This window comes from Oncorhynchus nerka, linkage group LG9b (assembly GCF_034236695.1).
Source record: "Oncorhynchus nerka isolate Pitt River linkage group LG9b, Oner_Uvic_2.0, whole genome shotgun sequence".
Lineage (NCBI taxonomy): Eukaryota > Metazoa > Chordata > Actinopteri > Salmoniformes > Salmonidae > Oncorhynchus > Oncorhynchus nerka.
Window position 1 is genome coordinate 4758858 of NC_088424.1, and position 13556 is coordinate 4772413.

General features: G+C 44.6%; 1 protein-coding gene across 1 annotated transcript in view; it reads right to left on the reverse strand.

The window, feature by feature from the left end:
* The window catches only part of LOC115114150 (receptor-interacting serine/threonine-protein kinase 2-like), a 28103-nt gene continuing 14547 nt past the window's right edge, over positions 1-13556 (reverse strand). The window contains exons 9-11 of the mRNA XM_029642166.2: positions 12501-12591; positions 12047-12253; positions 1-3154 (exon numbers count right to left, since the gene is read on the reverse strand). Of these exons, the coding sequence (XP_029498026.1) occupies positions 2775-3154; positions 12047-12253; positions 12501-12591 (678 nt within the window). The 3' untranslated portion in view covers positions 1-2774. The remainder of the gene's footprint in view (positions 3155-12046; positions 12254-12500; positions 12592-13556) is intronic.

The window sequence follows — 13556 nt, forward strand, 5'->3', positions numbered from 1 at the left end:
TTTCATCTCCAATGTTTATTGAAAACATAAATACATTTGAGCACTTGTCTCAAATACATTGTTACAGTTGTTGGTTAGCTAGCTAGCTAACTGTATCCATATTAGCATTGACATAAAACAAGTCAAAACCAGACAAAGGTATCAAGAACAATATGAAACTAGCTGAAATGAGTCATTTACGATTCCCCACATGGCAGTTTCTTGTCATTGTTAGTAGCGATCTGGACTTCTGCTCCATTGCAGTGTGTGCATCGTTTTTGTGATGTTGTCAGCTAACCCATCTATGGGAATTGTGTTTTTGGGCTCAACTTCAGCTAAACTGCAATAATCCTAGGCCTGTAGGCGCAGTGGAAAGCAGCTTCCAGACAGGAACCCTGGGCCTTGGGCAGGCCTGACTGACTCCCCTTTAGCTTCAGACACACAATCAGAGGCTGAATGGTTTTGTTGAAGTGCAGGATAACCAACCCCAGCTCTAAGGGTTAGTTCCTGTTGTAGGAAATGTTACTAAACTCAGCAAAAAAAAGAAATGTCCTCTCACTTTCAACTGCATTTATTTTCAGCAAACTTAACATGTGTAAATATTTGTATGAACATAAGATTCAACAACTGAGACATAAACTGAACAAATTCCACAGACACGTGACTAACAGAAATGGAATAATGTGTCCCTGAACAAAGGGGGGGGGGGGGGTCAAAATCAAAAGTAACAGTCAGTATCTGGTGTGGCCAATTACAATGGCAAAGTCACAATAATGGCTTCAGATCAAAGTCTACGTTGAGACCTGATTATTGTGACTTTGCCATTGTAATTGTTTGTAAGCTTGTGTAGTCTAAAATTAATTTATGATCGTATGCTATCCATTTGTTTTTTGTATGCTGTTCTTTGTATGCAATTTTAATATTTGAAAATTAACCAATGGATATTAGGCCACTCTTGGCCATGATTACAGACTCCCGTGTGTCTTTTGACACAATATAAACGAGCCATCTCGCAGTGTTTGATTATACCCTGATAATTATACCCTGTCGGATATTACATTTTTGCATCTGAGCTCCTAGAGTGTGCGGCTCTCCTTTATTTTCAAGTTTTCGAATCCGCTAGCCAGCGCCTCACCTTAATAGGTGTGCGTTTCTTTTTCTTCTCCATGGGGATGTACATATCATATAAAGAGATAAGGCCTCAACAGCTTTGACCCATCCTATGTCGACTAAAGCTCCTATGAACAGAAAGTGCACAGTCTACAAGAGAAATAAAAACATGGCTCGGAAAGGCAGTGGTGAAGAAATACCCAAAATACAATGATACTACAGTGACCTCAACACGGCAGAACTCCAGTCGAGTATCTTATCGGACCTGGAGAGCTACAGTTACCTCAACACGGCAGAACTCCAGTCGAGTATCTTATCGGACCTGGAGAGCTACAGTGACCTCAACACGGCAGAACTCCAGTCGAGTATCTTATCGGACCTGGAGAGCTACAGTGACCTCAACACGGCAGAACTCCAGTCGAGTATCTTATCGGACCTGGAGAGCTACAGTAACCTCAACACGGCAGAACTCCAGTCGAGTATCTTATCGGACCTGGAGAGCTACAGTGACCTCAACACGGCAGAACTCCAGTCAAGTATCTTATCGGACCTGGAGAGTTACAGTAACCTCAACACGGCAGAATTCCAGTCGAGTATCTTATCGGACCTGGAGAGCTACAGTAACCTCAACACGGCAGAACTCCAGTCGAGTATCTTATCGGACCTGGAGAGCTACAGTAACCTCAACACGGCAGAACTCCAGTCGAGTATCTTATCGGACCTGGAGAGCTACAGTAACCTCAACACGGCAGAATTCCAGTCGAGTATCTTATCGGACCTGGAGAGCTACAGTGACCTCAACACGGCAGAACTTCAGTCGAGTATCTTATCGGACCTGGAGAGCTACAGTAACCTCAACACGGCAGAACTCCAGTCGAGTATCTTATCGGACCTGGAGAGCTACAGATGAGTCTAAACTGTCCACTGAAAATAAGAGTACAACCAGAGCCATACTGTAGATGAGTATGATGTTACAGTCTGTCTGGATATATTTCTCTGGATAAAACCGTGCCGAGGGGAGAGAACAGAAGGATGCATAGAAGCAGAACTCAAGACTCCAGGGCCTGTACCCCAATCACTCAGAACAAAGGGAATGTTTTGAGAGAACAAAATGATTTACCAGACAAATTATATAAAATCCATAATATAATTATAATTTTATGAATTATAATTATATAATTATTCAAAGCCTGGATTAAATACTAACGGATTTTGATTGTCAATCCCAACCCATCCTCTGCTTTTTAGAGAACGGGGATGTTTCTGAAGATGATGTGATTTTGTTTTTCAAAAGGTAGTTTTACCTTCAAGTCTTTTTGCTCAACAGTTTGATGAACAGTAGCAACATACAGTTTTGCTCTGTGTGAGTGGGTACCACCATGAGCAATGTGAGAGACAGCTGGGCTTTACCATCCCCCGCTAAGGTCAAAGTTCACAGTAAAAACCCAGGGTCATATTCATTAGGGCACACTGTAGCAAAAAGTTTCAAAAAAATTGTGCAAAGGAAAACATTCAGGTAGTCTATTCAGTTTGAGTTAGTTTTCTTCCATGTGTTGCCTAATGAAAATGACCCAGGACTAAGAGACAGTAGGGTATTTTTCCACCACCTACAGTAGCTCAATGAGCTAAGTCTTTTACAGTTTATAGTCTTTCTGGTCTCTGGTCTTCTCTGGACTAGTTCTGTCCTAGTAATTCTTTGGGTTGTTGTCGGACACCGAGAGTGGGGGTGTGCTGGTGTTTGGTGCAGCCACAAGGGAGCCGAGCTCTGGGGCGTATGGCTGCAGGCCCAGTTGCTTGTTGTCCTTGAGTTTGCGGACCACCACTCGGCAGAAGTCCTCGCTGTGACGGTGGCAGGTGTCAAGGAGCTGGCGGACCTTGGCAGTGCGCGTGGCCCGGTTCACCACCAGCTCGTAGTCCTCCCGCATCAGGAGAGAGCATGCAAGCAGGGCGTCCAGGCTCTGGTTCAGGCAGGCCTCTGTCATCTTGGAGACGATTTCCTCGCGCCGTGCCGCGATCCAGCATGCCATGGGGCCCAAGCCGAGGGGGTTTGATGGCAGAGTGAAATCTGGGGAAGGTGGGGGGAAAAGTAGGTATTAGATGAGAGGTAATATACAGTGCTTAAAGAAAGTATACACACCAAGACTTATTCGACAATTTAGATATGGTGTCACAGATCTACACACAATACCCCATAATGTCAAATTGGAATTTCGTTTTACATAAAATTAAATGCTTACATTTCTTGAGTCAATAAGTATTCAATCCCTTTTATGGCATGCATAAATATGTTCTGGAGTAAACATTAGCTTTTTTTTTCAAATGTAACCTTTATTTTACTAGGCAAGACAGTGAAGAACAAATTCTTATTTTCCAATGACAGCCTAACCTGACCAAACCCTCCCCTAACCCGGACAACATTGGGCCAATTGTGTGCCACCCTATGTGACTCCCGATCAAGGCCGGTTGGAATACAGCTCGGGATCTAACCATGGATCAAACCAGGGTCTGTAGTGACGCGTCTAGCACTGAGTTGCAGTGCCATAAACCACTGTGCCACTCGGGAGCCTAATGTGCTTAACAAATCACATAATATAAGTTGCATGGACTCACTTGTGTTCAGTAATAGTTATTAACATGACTTGAATGACTACCCAATCTCTACCTCACACACAAATATCTGTAAGGTCCCTCAGTTGAGTAGTGAATTTCAAGCACAGATTCAACCACAAAGGCCAGGAAAACTTTCCAATGCCTCTCAAAGTAGGGCACCAATTGGTAGATGGGTAAAAAAAAATAACAAAGCAGACACTGAATATCTCTTTGATAATGATGAAGTTATTAATTACACTTTGGATGGTTGTATTAATACGCCGAGTCACTACAAAGTTTCAAGCCTCCTTCCTAACTCAGTTGCCAGAGAGGAAGGAAATCGCTCAGTGATTTCACCAGGAAGCCAATGGTGATTTGAAGACAGTTACTGTTTAATGGCTGTGATAGGAGAAAATGAAGAATGGTTCAGCAACATTGTAGTTACTTCACAATTCTAACCTAATTGACAGAGTGAAAAGGAAGCCTGTACAGAATACAAATATTCCAAAACATGCATCCTGTTTGCAACAAGGCACTAATGTAATACTGCAAAAAAATGTGGCAAAGCAATTTTATTTTTGTCCTGAATTTAAAGTGCTATGTTTGGGGCAAATCCAATACATTACTGAGTACCACTCTCCCTATATATTTTCAAGCACAGTGATGGCTGCATCATGTAATGGGTATCCTTGTAATCGTTAAGGACTGAGGATAACTTTTTTTCAGGATAACAAAAATAAATGAAATGGAGCAAAACACAGGCAAAATCCGAGAGGAAAACCTGGTTCAGTCTGCTTTCCACCAGACACTGGAAGATGAATTCACCTTTCAGCAGGACAATAACCTAAAACACAAGGTCAAATCTACACTGGCGTTGATTACCAAGAAGACAGTGAATGTTCCTGAGTGGCCGAGTTACAGGTTTGACTTAAATCTACGGCAAGTGTGGAAAGCTCTTAGAGAATTACCCAGAAAAACTCACAGCTGTAATTGCTGCCAAAAATGCTAAATCCCGCCCTGTGCCACTGGGTCCTAGACTTCCTGACGGGCCTCACCCTAGGTGGTGAAGGTAGGAAACAACACCTCCACTTCGCTGATTCTCAACACACGGGCCACATCAAGGGTGCGTGCTCAGCCCCCTCCTGTACTCTGTTCACCCATGACTGCATGGCCACGCAGACCTCCAACTCAATCATCAAGTTTGATTACCAACAATGACAAGACAGCCAAGACAGCCTACAGGCAGACGGTGAGGGCCCTGGCGGCGGAGCCAAGAAAATAACCTCTCCCTCAACAAAATGAAGGAACAGATCATGGACTTCAGGAGACAGCAGAAAGAACACGCCCCTATCCACATCGACGGAGTAGAGAAGGTGAAAAGCTTCAAGTTCCTCTGCATACACACCACTGACAATGGTGCACCCAAACAGAATGGGTTGGGCTGTTGGGCCTGGTACAACAACTGCACCACCCGCAACCACAGGACTCACCAGAGGGTGGTGCAGTCTGCCCAACGAATCACCGGGAGCACACTGCCTGCTCTCCAGGATACCTACAGCACAGGAAGACCAATTTCACAGGAAGGCCAAAAAGATCATCAAGGACATCAACCACCCGAGCCATGGCCTGTTCACCCCGCTACCATCCAGAAGGCGAGGTCAATACAAGTGCATGAAAGCTGGGACAGAGAGACTGATAAACCGCTTCTATCTCAAAGCCATCAGACTGTTAAATAGCCATCACTTGCCAGCCTCTACCCAGTTCCCTGTCCTGAACTTAGTCACTGTCACTGGCCGTCTATCACCCGGTTACTCAACCCTGCACCTTAGAGGCTGAAATGGTCCACCCAAACAGAATGTGGTGAAAAGGCAGAATAGCGCCTCTTCAATCTCAGGAGGCAGAAAAAAATGTGGCTTAGCCTCTAAGATCCTCACAAACCTTTACAGCTGCACCATTGAGAGCATCCTGTTGCTCTATGTATATAGACATGGAATCACTGGCCACTTTAATCATGTTTACATACTGTTTTACAAATTTTACATGTATATACTGTATTCTAGTCAATGCAAATTGGAATGCTGACTTAAGTAAATGTGATATTTCATTATTTATTCATATTTAAATGTTTTATATATTATCCACATACACACATGCTGAAGTCGGAAGTTTACATACACCTTAGCCAAATACATTTAAACTCAGTTTTTCACAATTCCTGACATTAAATCCTAGTAAAACATTTCCTTAGGATCACCACTTTATTTTAAGAATGTGAAATGTCAGAATAATAGTGATTTATTTCAGCTTTTATTTCTTTCATCACATTCCCAGTGCGTCAGAAGTTTACATACATACATACATACATACATACATACATACATACATACATACATACATACATACATACATACATACATACATTCAATTAGTATTTGGTAGCATTGCCTTTAAATTGTTTAACTTGGGTCAAATGAATTCAAGACTATTCATTCAACTGAGACTGCTCTTCTCTGTATCACGGAGGCCCTCCGCACTGCTAAAGCTAACTCTCTCTCCTCTGCTCTCATCCTTCTAGACCTATCGGCTGCCTTCGATACTGTGAACCATCAGATCCTCCTCTCCACCCTCTCCGAGTTGGGCATCTCCGGCGCGGCCCACGCTTGGATTGCGTCCTACCTGACAGGTCGCTCCTACCAGGTGGCGTGGCGAGAATCTGTCTCCTCACCACGCGCTCTCACCACTGGCGTCCCCCAGGGCTCTGTTCTAGGCCCTCTCCTATTCTCGCTATACACCAAGTCACTTGGCTCTGTCATAACCTCACATGGTCTCTCCTATCATTGCTATGCAGACGACACACAATTAATCTTCTCCTTTCCCCCTTCTGATGACCAGGTGGCGAATCGCATCTCTGCATGTCTGGCAGACATATCAGTGTGGATGACGGATCACCACCTCAAGCTGAACCTCGGCAAGACGGAGCTGCTCTTCCTCCCGGGAAGGACTGCCCATTCCATGATCTCGCCATCACGGTTGACAACTCCATTGTGTCCTCCTCCCAGAGCGCTAAGAACCTTGGCGTGATCCTGGACAACACCCTGTCGTTCTCAACTAACATCAAGGCGGTGGCCCGTTCTTGTAGGTTCATGCTCTACAACATCCGCAGAGTACGACCCTGCCTCACACAGGAAGCAGCGCAGGTCCTAATCCAGGCACTTGTCATCTCCCGTCTGGATTACTGCAACTCGCTGTTGGCTGGGCTCCCTGCCTGTGCCATTAAACCCCTACAACTCATCCAGAACGCCGCAGCCCGTCTGGTGTTCAACCTTCCCAAGTTCTCTCACGTCACCCCGCTCCTCCGCTCTCTCCACTGGCTTCCAGTTGAAGCTCGCATCCGCTACAAGACCATGGTGCTTGCCTACGGAGCTGTGAGGGGAACGGCACCTCAGTACCTCCAGGCTCTGATCAGGCCCTACACCCAAACAAGGGCACTGCGTTCATCCACCTCTGGCCTGCTCGCCTCCCTACCACTGAGGAAGTACAGTTCCCGCGCAGCCCAGTCAAAACTGTTCGCTGCTCTGGCCCCCCAATGGTGGAACAAACTCCCTCACGACGCCAGGACAGCGGAGTCAATCACCACCTTCCGGAGACACCTGAAACCCCACCTCTTTCAGGAATACCTAGGATAGGATAAAGTAATCCTTCTCACCCCCCTTAAAAGATTTAGATGCACTATTGTAAAGTGGCTGTTCCACTGGATGTCTTAAGGTGAACGCACCAATTTGTAAGTCGCTCTGGATAAGAGCGTCTGCTAAATGACTTAAATGTAAATGTTAAATGTAAATGTTTCAGGTAGCCTTCCACAAGCTTCCCACAATACGTTTGGTGAATTTGGGCCCATTCCTCCTGACAGATCTGGTGTAACTGAGTCAGGTTTGTTGGCATCCTTGCTCACACACGCTTTTTCAGTTCTGCCCACAAATTTTCTATAGGACCGAGGTCAGGGCTTTGTGATGGCCACTCCAATACCTTGACTTTGTTGTCCTTAAGCCATTTTGCCAAAACTTTGGAAGTATGCTTGGGGTCATTGTCCATTTGGAAGACCCATTTGCGACCAAGCTTTAACATCCTGACTGATGTCTTGAGATGTTGCTTCAATATATGCACATAATTTTCCTATCTCATGATGCCATCTATTTTGTGAAGTGCACCAGTCCCTCCTGCAGCAAAGCACCCCCACAACATGATGCTGCCACCCCCTCGCGTCATGGTTGGGATGGTGTTCTTCGGCTTGCAAGCATTCTTCCTCCAAACATAACGATGGTCATCATGTCCAAACAGTTATATTTTTGTTTCATCAGACCAGAGGACATTACTCCAAAAAGTACGATGTGCAGTTGCAAACCGCAGTCTGGCTTTTTTATGGCGGTTTTGGAGCAGTGGCTTCTTCCTGGCTGAGCGGCCTTTCAGGTTATGTCGATATAGGACTTGTTTTACTGTGGATATCAATACTTTTGTACCAGTTTCCTCCAGCATCTTCACAAGGTCCTTTGCTGTTGTTCTGGGATTGATTTGCTCCTTTCGCACCAAAGTATGTTAATCTCTAGGAGACAGAACGCGTCTCCTTCCTGGGCGGTATGATGGCTGCGTGGTCCAATGGTGTTTATACTTGAGTACTATTGTTTGTACAGATGAATGTGGTACCTTCAGGCGTTTGGAAATTGCTCTCAAGGATGAACCAAACACGTGGTGGTCTACAATTATTTTTCTGAGGTCTTGGCTGATTTTCCCATGATGTCACACAAAGAGGAACTTTGAAGGTAGGCCCCTGAAATACATCCACAGGTACACCTCCAATTGACTCAAATGATGTAAATTAGTTTATTAGAAGCTTCTAAAGCCATGACATAATTTTCTGGAATTTTCCAAGCTTTTTTAAAGGCATAGTCAACTTAGTGTATGTAAACTTCTGACCCACTGGAATTGTGGTACAGTGAATTATAAGTGAAATAATCTGTCTGTAAACAATTGTTGGAAAAATGACTTGTCATGCAAAGTAGATGTCCTAACCGACTTGCCAAAACTATAGTTTGTTAACAAGAAATTTGTGGAGTGGTTGAAAAACGAGTTTTAATGACGCCAACCTAAGTGTATGTAACCTTCCGACTTCAACTGTACATACATGTATGTGTAGCAATATTAAAGTAACATAAGTTTGATTTATTTTATAATTTTTTTTGTACATATTCTTACCTTACAGATATGCAAAGTCAGGATGGTGTTCTCCGTTTTTCTCTGACCCCCCAAGTGTCAAATAGCTAATACACACAGTGCATTCGGAAAGTATTCTAAAATTGATTACATATCTTTCCCCCCTCAATCTACACACAATACCCCATAATGACAAAGCAAAAAAAACATATTTTTTGCAAATGTATACCTTATTTACATAAGTATTCAGACCCTTTGCGATGAGGCTCAGGTGGAACCTGTTTCCATTGATCATTCTTGAGATGTTTCTACAACTTGATTGGAGTCCACCTGTGGTAAATTCAATTGATTGGACATGATTTGGAAAGGCACACACCTGTCTATATAAAAAGGTCCCACAGTTGACATTGCCTGTCAGAGCAAAAATCGAGCCATGAGGTTGAAGAAATTGTCTTTAAAGCTCAGAGACAGGATTGTGTCAAGGCACAGATCTGGGGAAGGGTACCAAAAAATGTATGCAGCATTGAAGGTCCCCAAGAACTCAGTGGCCTCCATCATTCTCAAATGGAAGAAGTTTGGAACCACCAAGAGTCTTCCTAGAGCTGTTTGGCCAGCCAAACTGAGCAATCTGGGGAGAAGGGCCTTGGTCAGGGAGGTGACCATGAACCCAATGGTCACGGTAGGGACTTGGAGACTAGTCAGGATCGAGGGAAAGATGAACGGAGAAAAGTACGGAGAAATCCTTGATGAAAACCTTCTCCAGAGCGCTCAGGACCTCAGACTGGATTGAAGGTTCACCTTCCAACAGGACCACAACCCTGAGCACATAGCCAAGTCAATGCAGGAGTGGCTTCTGGACAAGTCTCAATTTCCTTGAGTGGCCCAGACGTGAACCCGATCGAACATCTCTGGAGTGACCTGGAAATAGCTTTGCAGTGACGCTCCCCATCCAACCTGACAGAGCTTGAGAGGATCTGTAGAGAAGAATGGGAGAAACTCCCCAAATACAGGTGTATCAAGCTTGTAGTGTCAGATGATTTGAGGCTGTAATTCGTGCCAAAGGTGTTTTAACAAAGTACTGAGTAAAGGCTCAGAATACTTATGTAAAATGTGATATTTCTATTTTTTTTATTTTGCTTTGTCATTTTGGGGTATCGTGTGCAGATTGATTTAATACACTTTAGAATAAGGCTGTAACGTAACAAAACGTGGAAAAACTCAAGGGGTCTGAATAATTTCTGAATGCACTGTACATAAATTCAGAAAAAAAAGAAACAGCCCTTTTTCAGGACCATAATTTGTAAAAATACAAATAACTTCACAGATCTTCATTGTAAAGGGTTTAAACACTGTTTCCCATGCTTGTTCAATGAACCATGAACAATTAATGAACATGCACCTATAGAACAGTCCTTAAGACACTAACAGCTTACAGACGGTAGGCACAGGTCACAGTCATGAAAACTTAAGACACTAAAAAAGAGGCCTTTCTACTGACTCTGGAAAAACAACAAAAGAAAGATGCCCAGGGTCACTGCTCATCTGCGTGAACGTGCCTTAGGCATGCTGCAAGGAGGCATGAGGGCTGCAGATGTGGCCAGGGCAATAAATTGCAATGTCCGTACTGTGAGACGCCTAAGACAGTGTTACATGGAGACAGGATGGACAGCTGATCATCCTCGCAGTGGCAGACCACGTGTAACAACACCTGCACAGGATCGGTACAGCCGAATGTCACACCTGCGGGACAGGTACAGGAGAGAGCAACAACAACGGCCCGAGTTACACCAGGAGCGCCCAATCCCTCCAACAGTGCTCAGACTGTCCGCAATAGGCTGAGACAGGCTGGACTGAGGGCTTGTAGGCCTGTTGTAAGGCAGGTCCTCACCAGACATCACCAGCAACAATGTCGCCTATGGGCACAAACCCACCGTCGCTGGAACGGACAGGACTGGCAAAAAGTGCTCTTCACTGACGAGTTGCGGTTTTGTCTCACCAGGGGTGATGGCGGATTCCCATTTTTCATGGAAGGAATAAGCGTTACACCGAGGTCTGTACTCTGGAGCGGGATCGATTTGGAGGTGGAGGATCCGTCATGGTCTGGGGCGGTGTGTCAGCATCATCGGACTGAGCTTGTTGTCATTGCAGGCAATCTCAATGCTGTGCATTACAGGGAAGACATCCTCCTCCCTCATGTGGTACCCTTCCTGCAGGCTCATCCTGACATGACCCTCCAGCATGACAATGCCCTCCCAGACAATCAGAGTTATTTTCTTCACAAATGGCTTTTATTACAGACAGAAATACTCCTCAGCACCTGCCCAACCCCCTCAGATGATCCCACAGGTGAAGAAGCATGATGTGGAGGTCCTGGGCTGGCGTAGTCACATGTGGTCTGTGGTTGTGAGGCCGGTAGGAATTACTGCCAAATTCTCTAAAACGACATTGGAGGCAGAAATTTCTATTCTCTGGAAACAGCTCTGGTGGACATTCCTGCAGTTATGCCAATTCCTGCATGCCAATTGCACGCTCCATCAAAACTTGAGACATCTGTGGCATTGTGTTGTGTGACAAAACTACACAAATTAAAGTGACATTTTATTGTCCCCAGCACAAGGTGCATCTGTGTAATGATCATGCGATTTCATCAGCTTCTTGATATGTCACACCTGTCAAGTGGATGGATTATCTTGGCAAAGGAGAAATGCTCACTAATAAGGGATATAAAGATATGTGCACAACATTTGAAAGAAATAAGCTTTTGGTGCTATTTTGTGTGTAGATTTATTATTTCAGCTCATGAAACATGGGACCAACACTTTACATGTTGCGTTTATATATTTGTTCAGTGTATTTCTTAATTCCAGTCTTCTAAGATTTTCTACAAAGTGTTGACTCAGGGGTGTGAATACTTATGTAAGTGAGATATCAGTATTTTAGATTCAATACATTTTCAAAAATGTTGAAAAACATGTTTTCACGTTGTCATTATGGGCTATTGTGGATTAAATATATTTAATCCACTTTGAACTCAGGCTGTGACACAACAAAATGGTGAATAACTCAAGGGATATGAATACTTTCTGAAGGCACTGTAGGTAGTGAGACTAGGAGGGTGTAATGTTAGTCATGTTGTGATTTGGTTGTGAACTTCTATCACCTGGCTGTGGTTGGTATGGGTGTGACTTCAGGGTGAGGTTGTCCAGGTGCATCACACACTCCGTCTCCTGCAGGCCTGGTTTGAGGGGAATATTGAGGTTATCCAGCGGCCTGGCACTCTGGGGGTAGTCGTTGAGGTGGTTGTCCTCTAGGGTCTGCTTTCTGAGGGGCTCCAGGTTGTGGGACATGAACGACGTGAGGGATACATCTAGGAGGGATGAGAAGGAGGGGTTGGGGGGGAATGGGAGACGAGGAGAGATGGGTGTCAATCAGAGGAGGCTCCTCCAGGGAAGAAGAGGAGGATATTCTCCTCATTAACTTGAGGAAAGATGTATCAATTCAAAGTATTTTCAAAAGAGAAGAGTATACAACGCAGCAACAGAATAGTACTCAGGAAACTCTTCAGCAGTCATTTGCAGCTGTCAATCACAGTACAGGAAAGGAGGTAGGCTTACCTTTAAAAGGTGGGGCATTGGTGCTAGTGAGGGAGCTCGGTCGGGAGATGTCCGTGTCCTGGGAGGAGTAAGACCCAGAGCCAGAGCTTCCCTATGGCAGTGAGAGAAGGACGGTAAGAAAATCTGGTTACCGCTCCAATCTACTACACCTTCCTAATATTGAGTTGTTCCCCCTTTTGCCCTCAGAACAGCCTCAATTTGTTTTGGAATGGACTCTACAAGGTGTCCGTAGGGATGCATTCCATAGGGATGCTGGCCCAAGTTGACTCAAATGCTCACAGTTGTGTTAAGTTGTCTGGATGTCCTTTTGATGGTGGACCATTCTTGATACACACGGAAAACTGTTGAGCGTGAAAAACCAGCAGCATTGTAGTTCTTGACACACTCAAACCGGTGTGTCTGGCACCTACTACCGTGTCCCGTTCAAAGGCACTTAAATATTTTGTCTTGCCTATTCACCCTCTGAATGGCATACATACACAATCCATTTCTGAATTGTCTCAAGGCTTAAAAAGTATTACACTGCTCAAAAAAATAAAGGGAACACTAAAATAACACATCCTAGATCTGAATGAATTAAATATTCTTATTTAATACTTTTTTCTTTACATAGTTGAATGTGCTGACAACAAAATCACACAAAAATGATCAATGGAAATCAAATTTATCAACCCATGGAGGTCTGGATTTGGAGTCACACTCAAATTAAAGTGGAAAACCACATTACAGGCTGATCCAACTTTGATGTAATGTCCTTAAAACAAGTCAAAATGAGGCTCAGTAGTGTGTGTGGCCTCCACGTGCCTGTATGACCTCCCTACAATGCCTGGGCATGCTCCTGATGAGGTGGCGGATGGTCTCCTGAGGGATCTCCTCCCAGACCTGGACTAAAGCATCCGCCAACTCCTGGACAGTCTGTGGTGCAACGTGGCGTTGGTGAATGGAGCGAGACATGATGTCCCAGATGTGCTCAATTGGATTCAGGTCTGGGGAACGGGCGGGCCAGTCCATAGGATCAATGCCTTCCTCTTGCAGGAACTGCTGACACACTCCAGC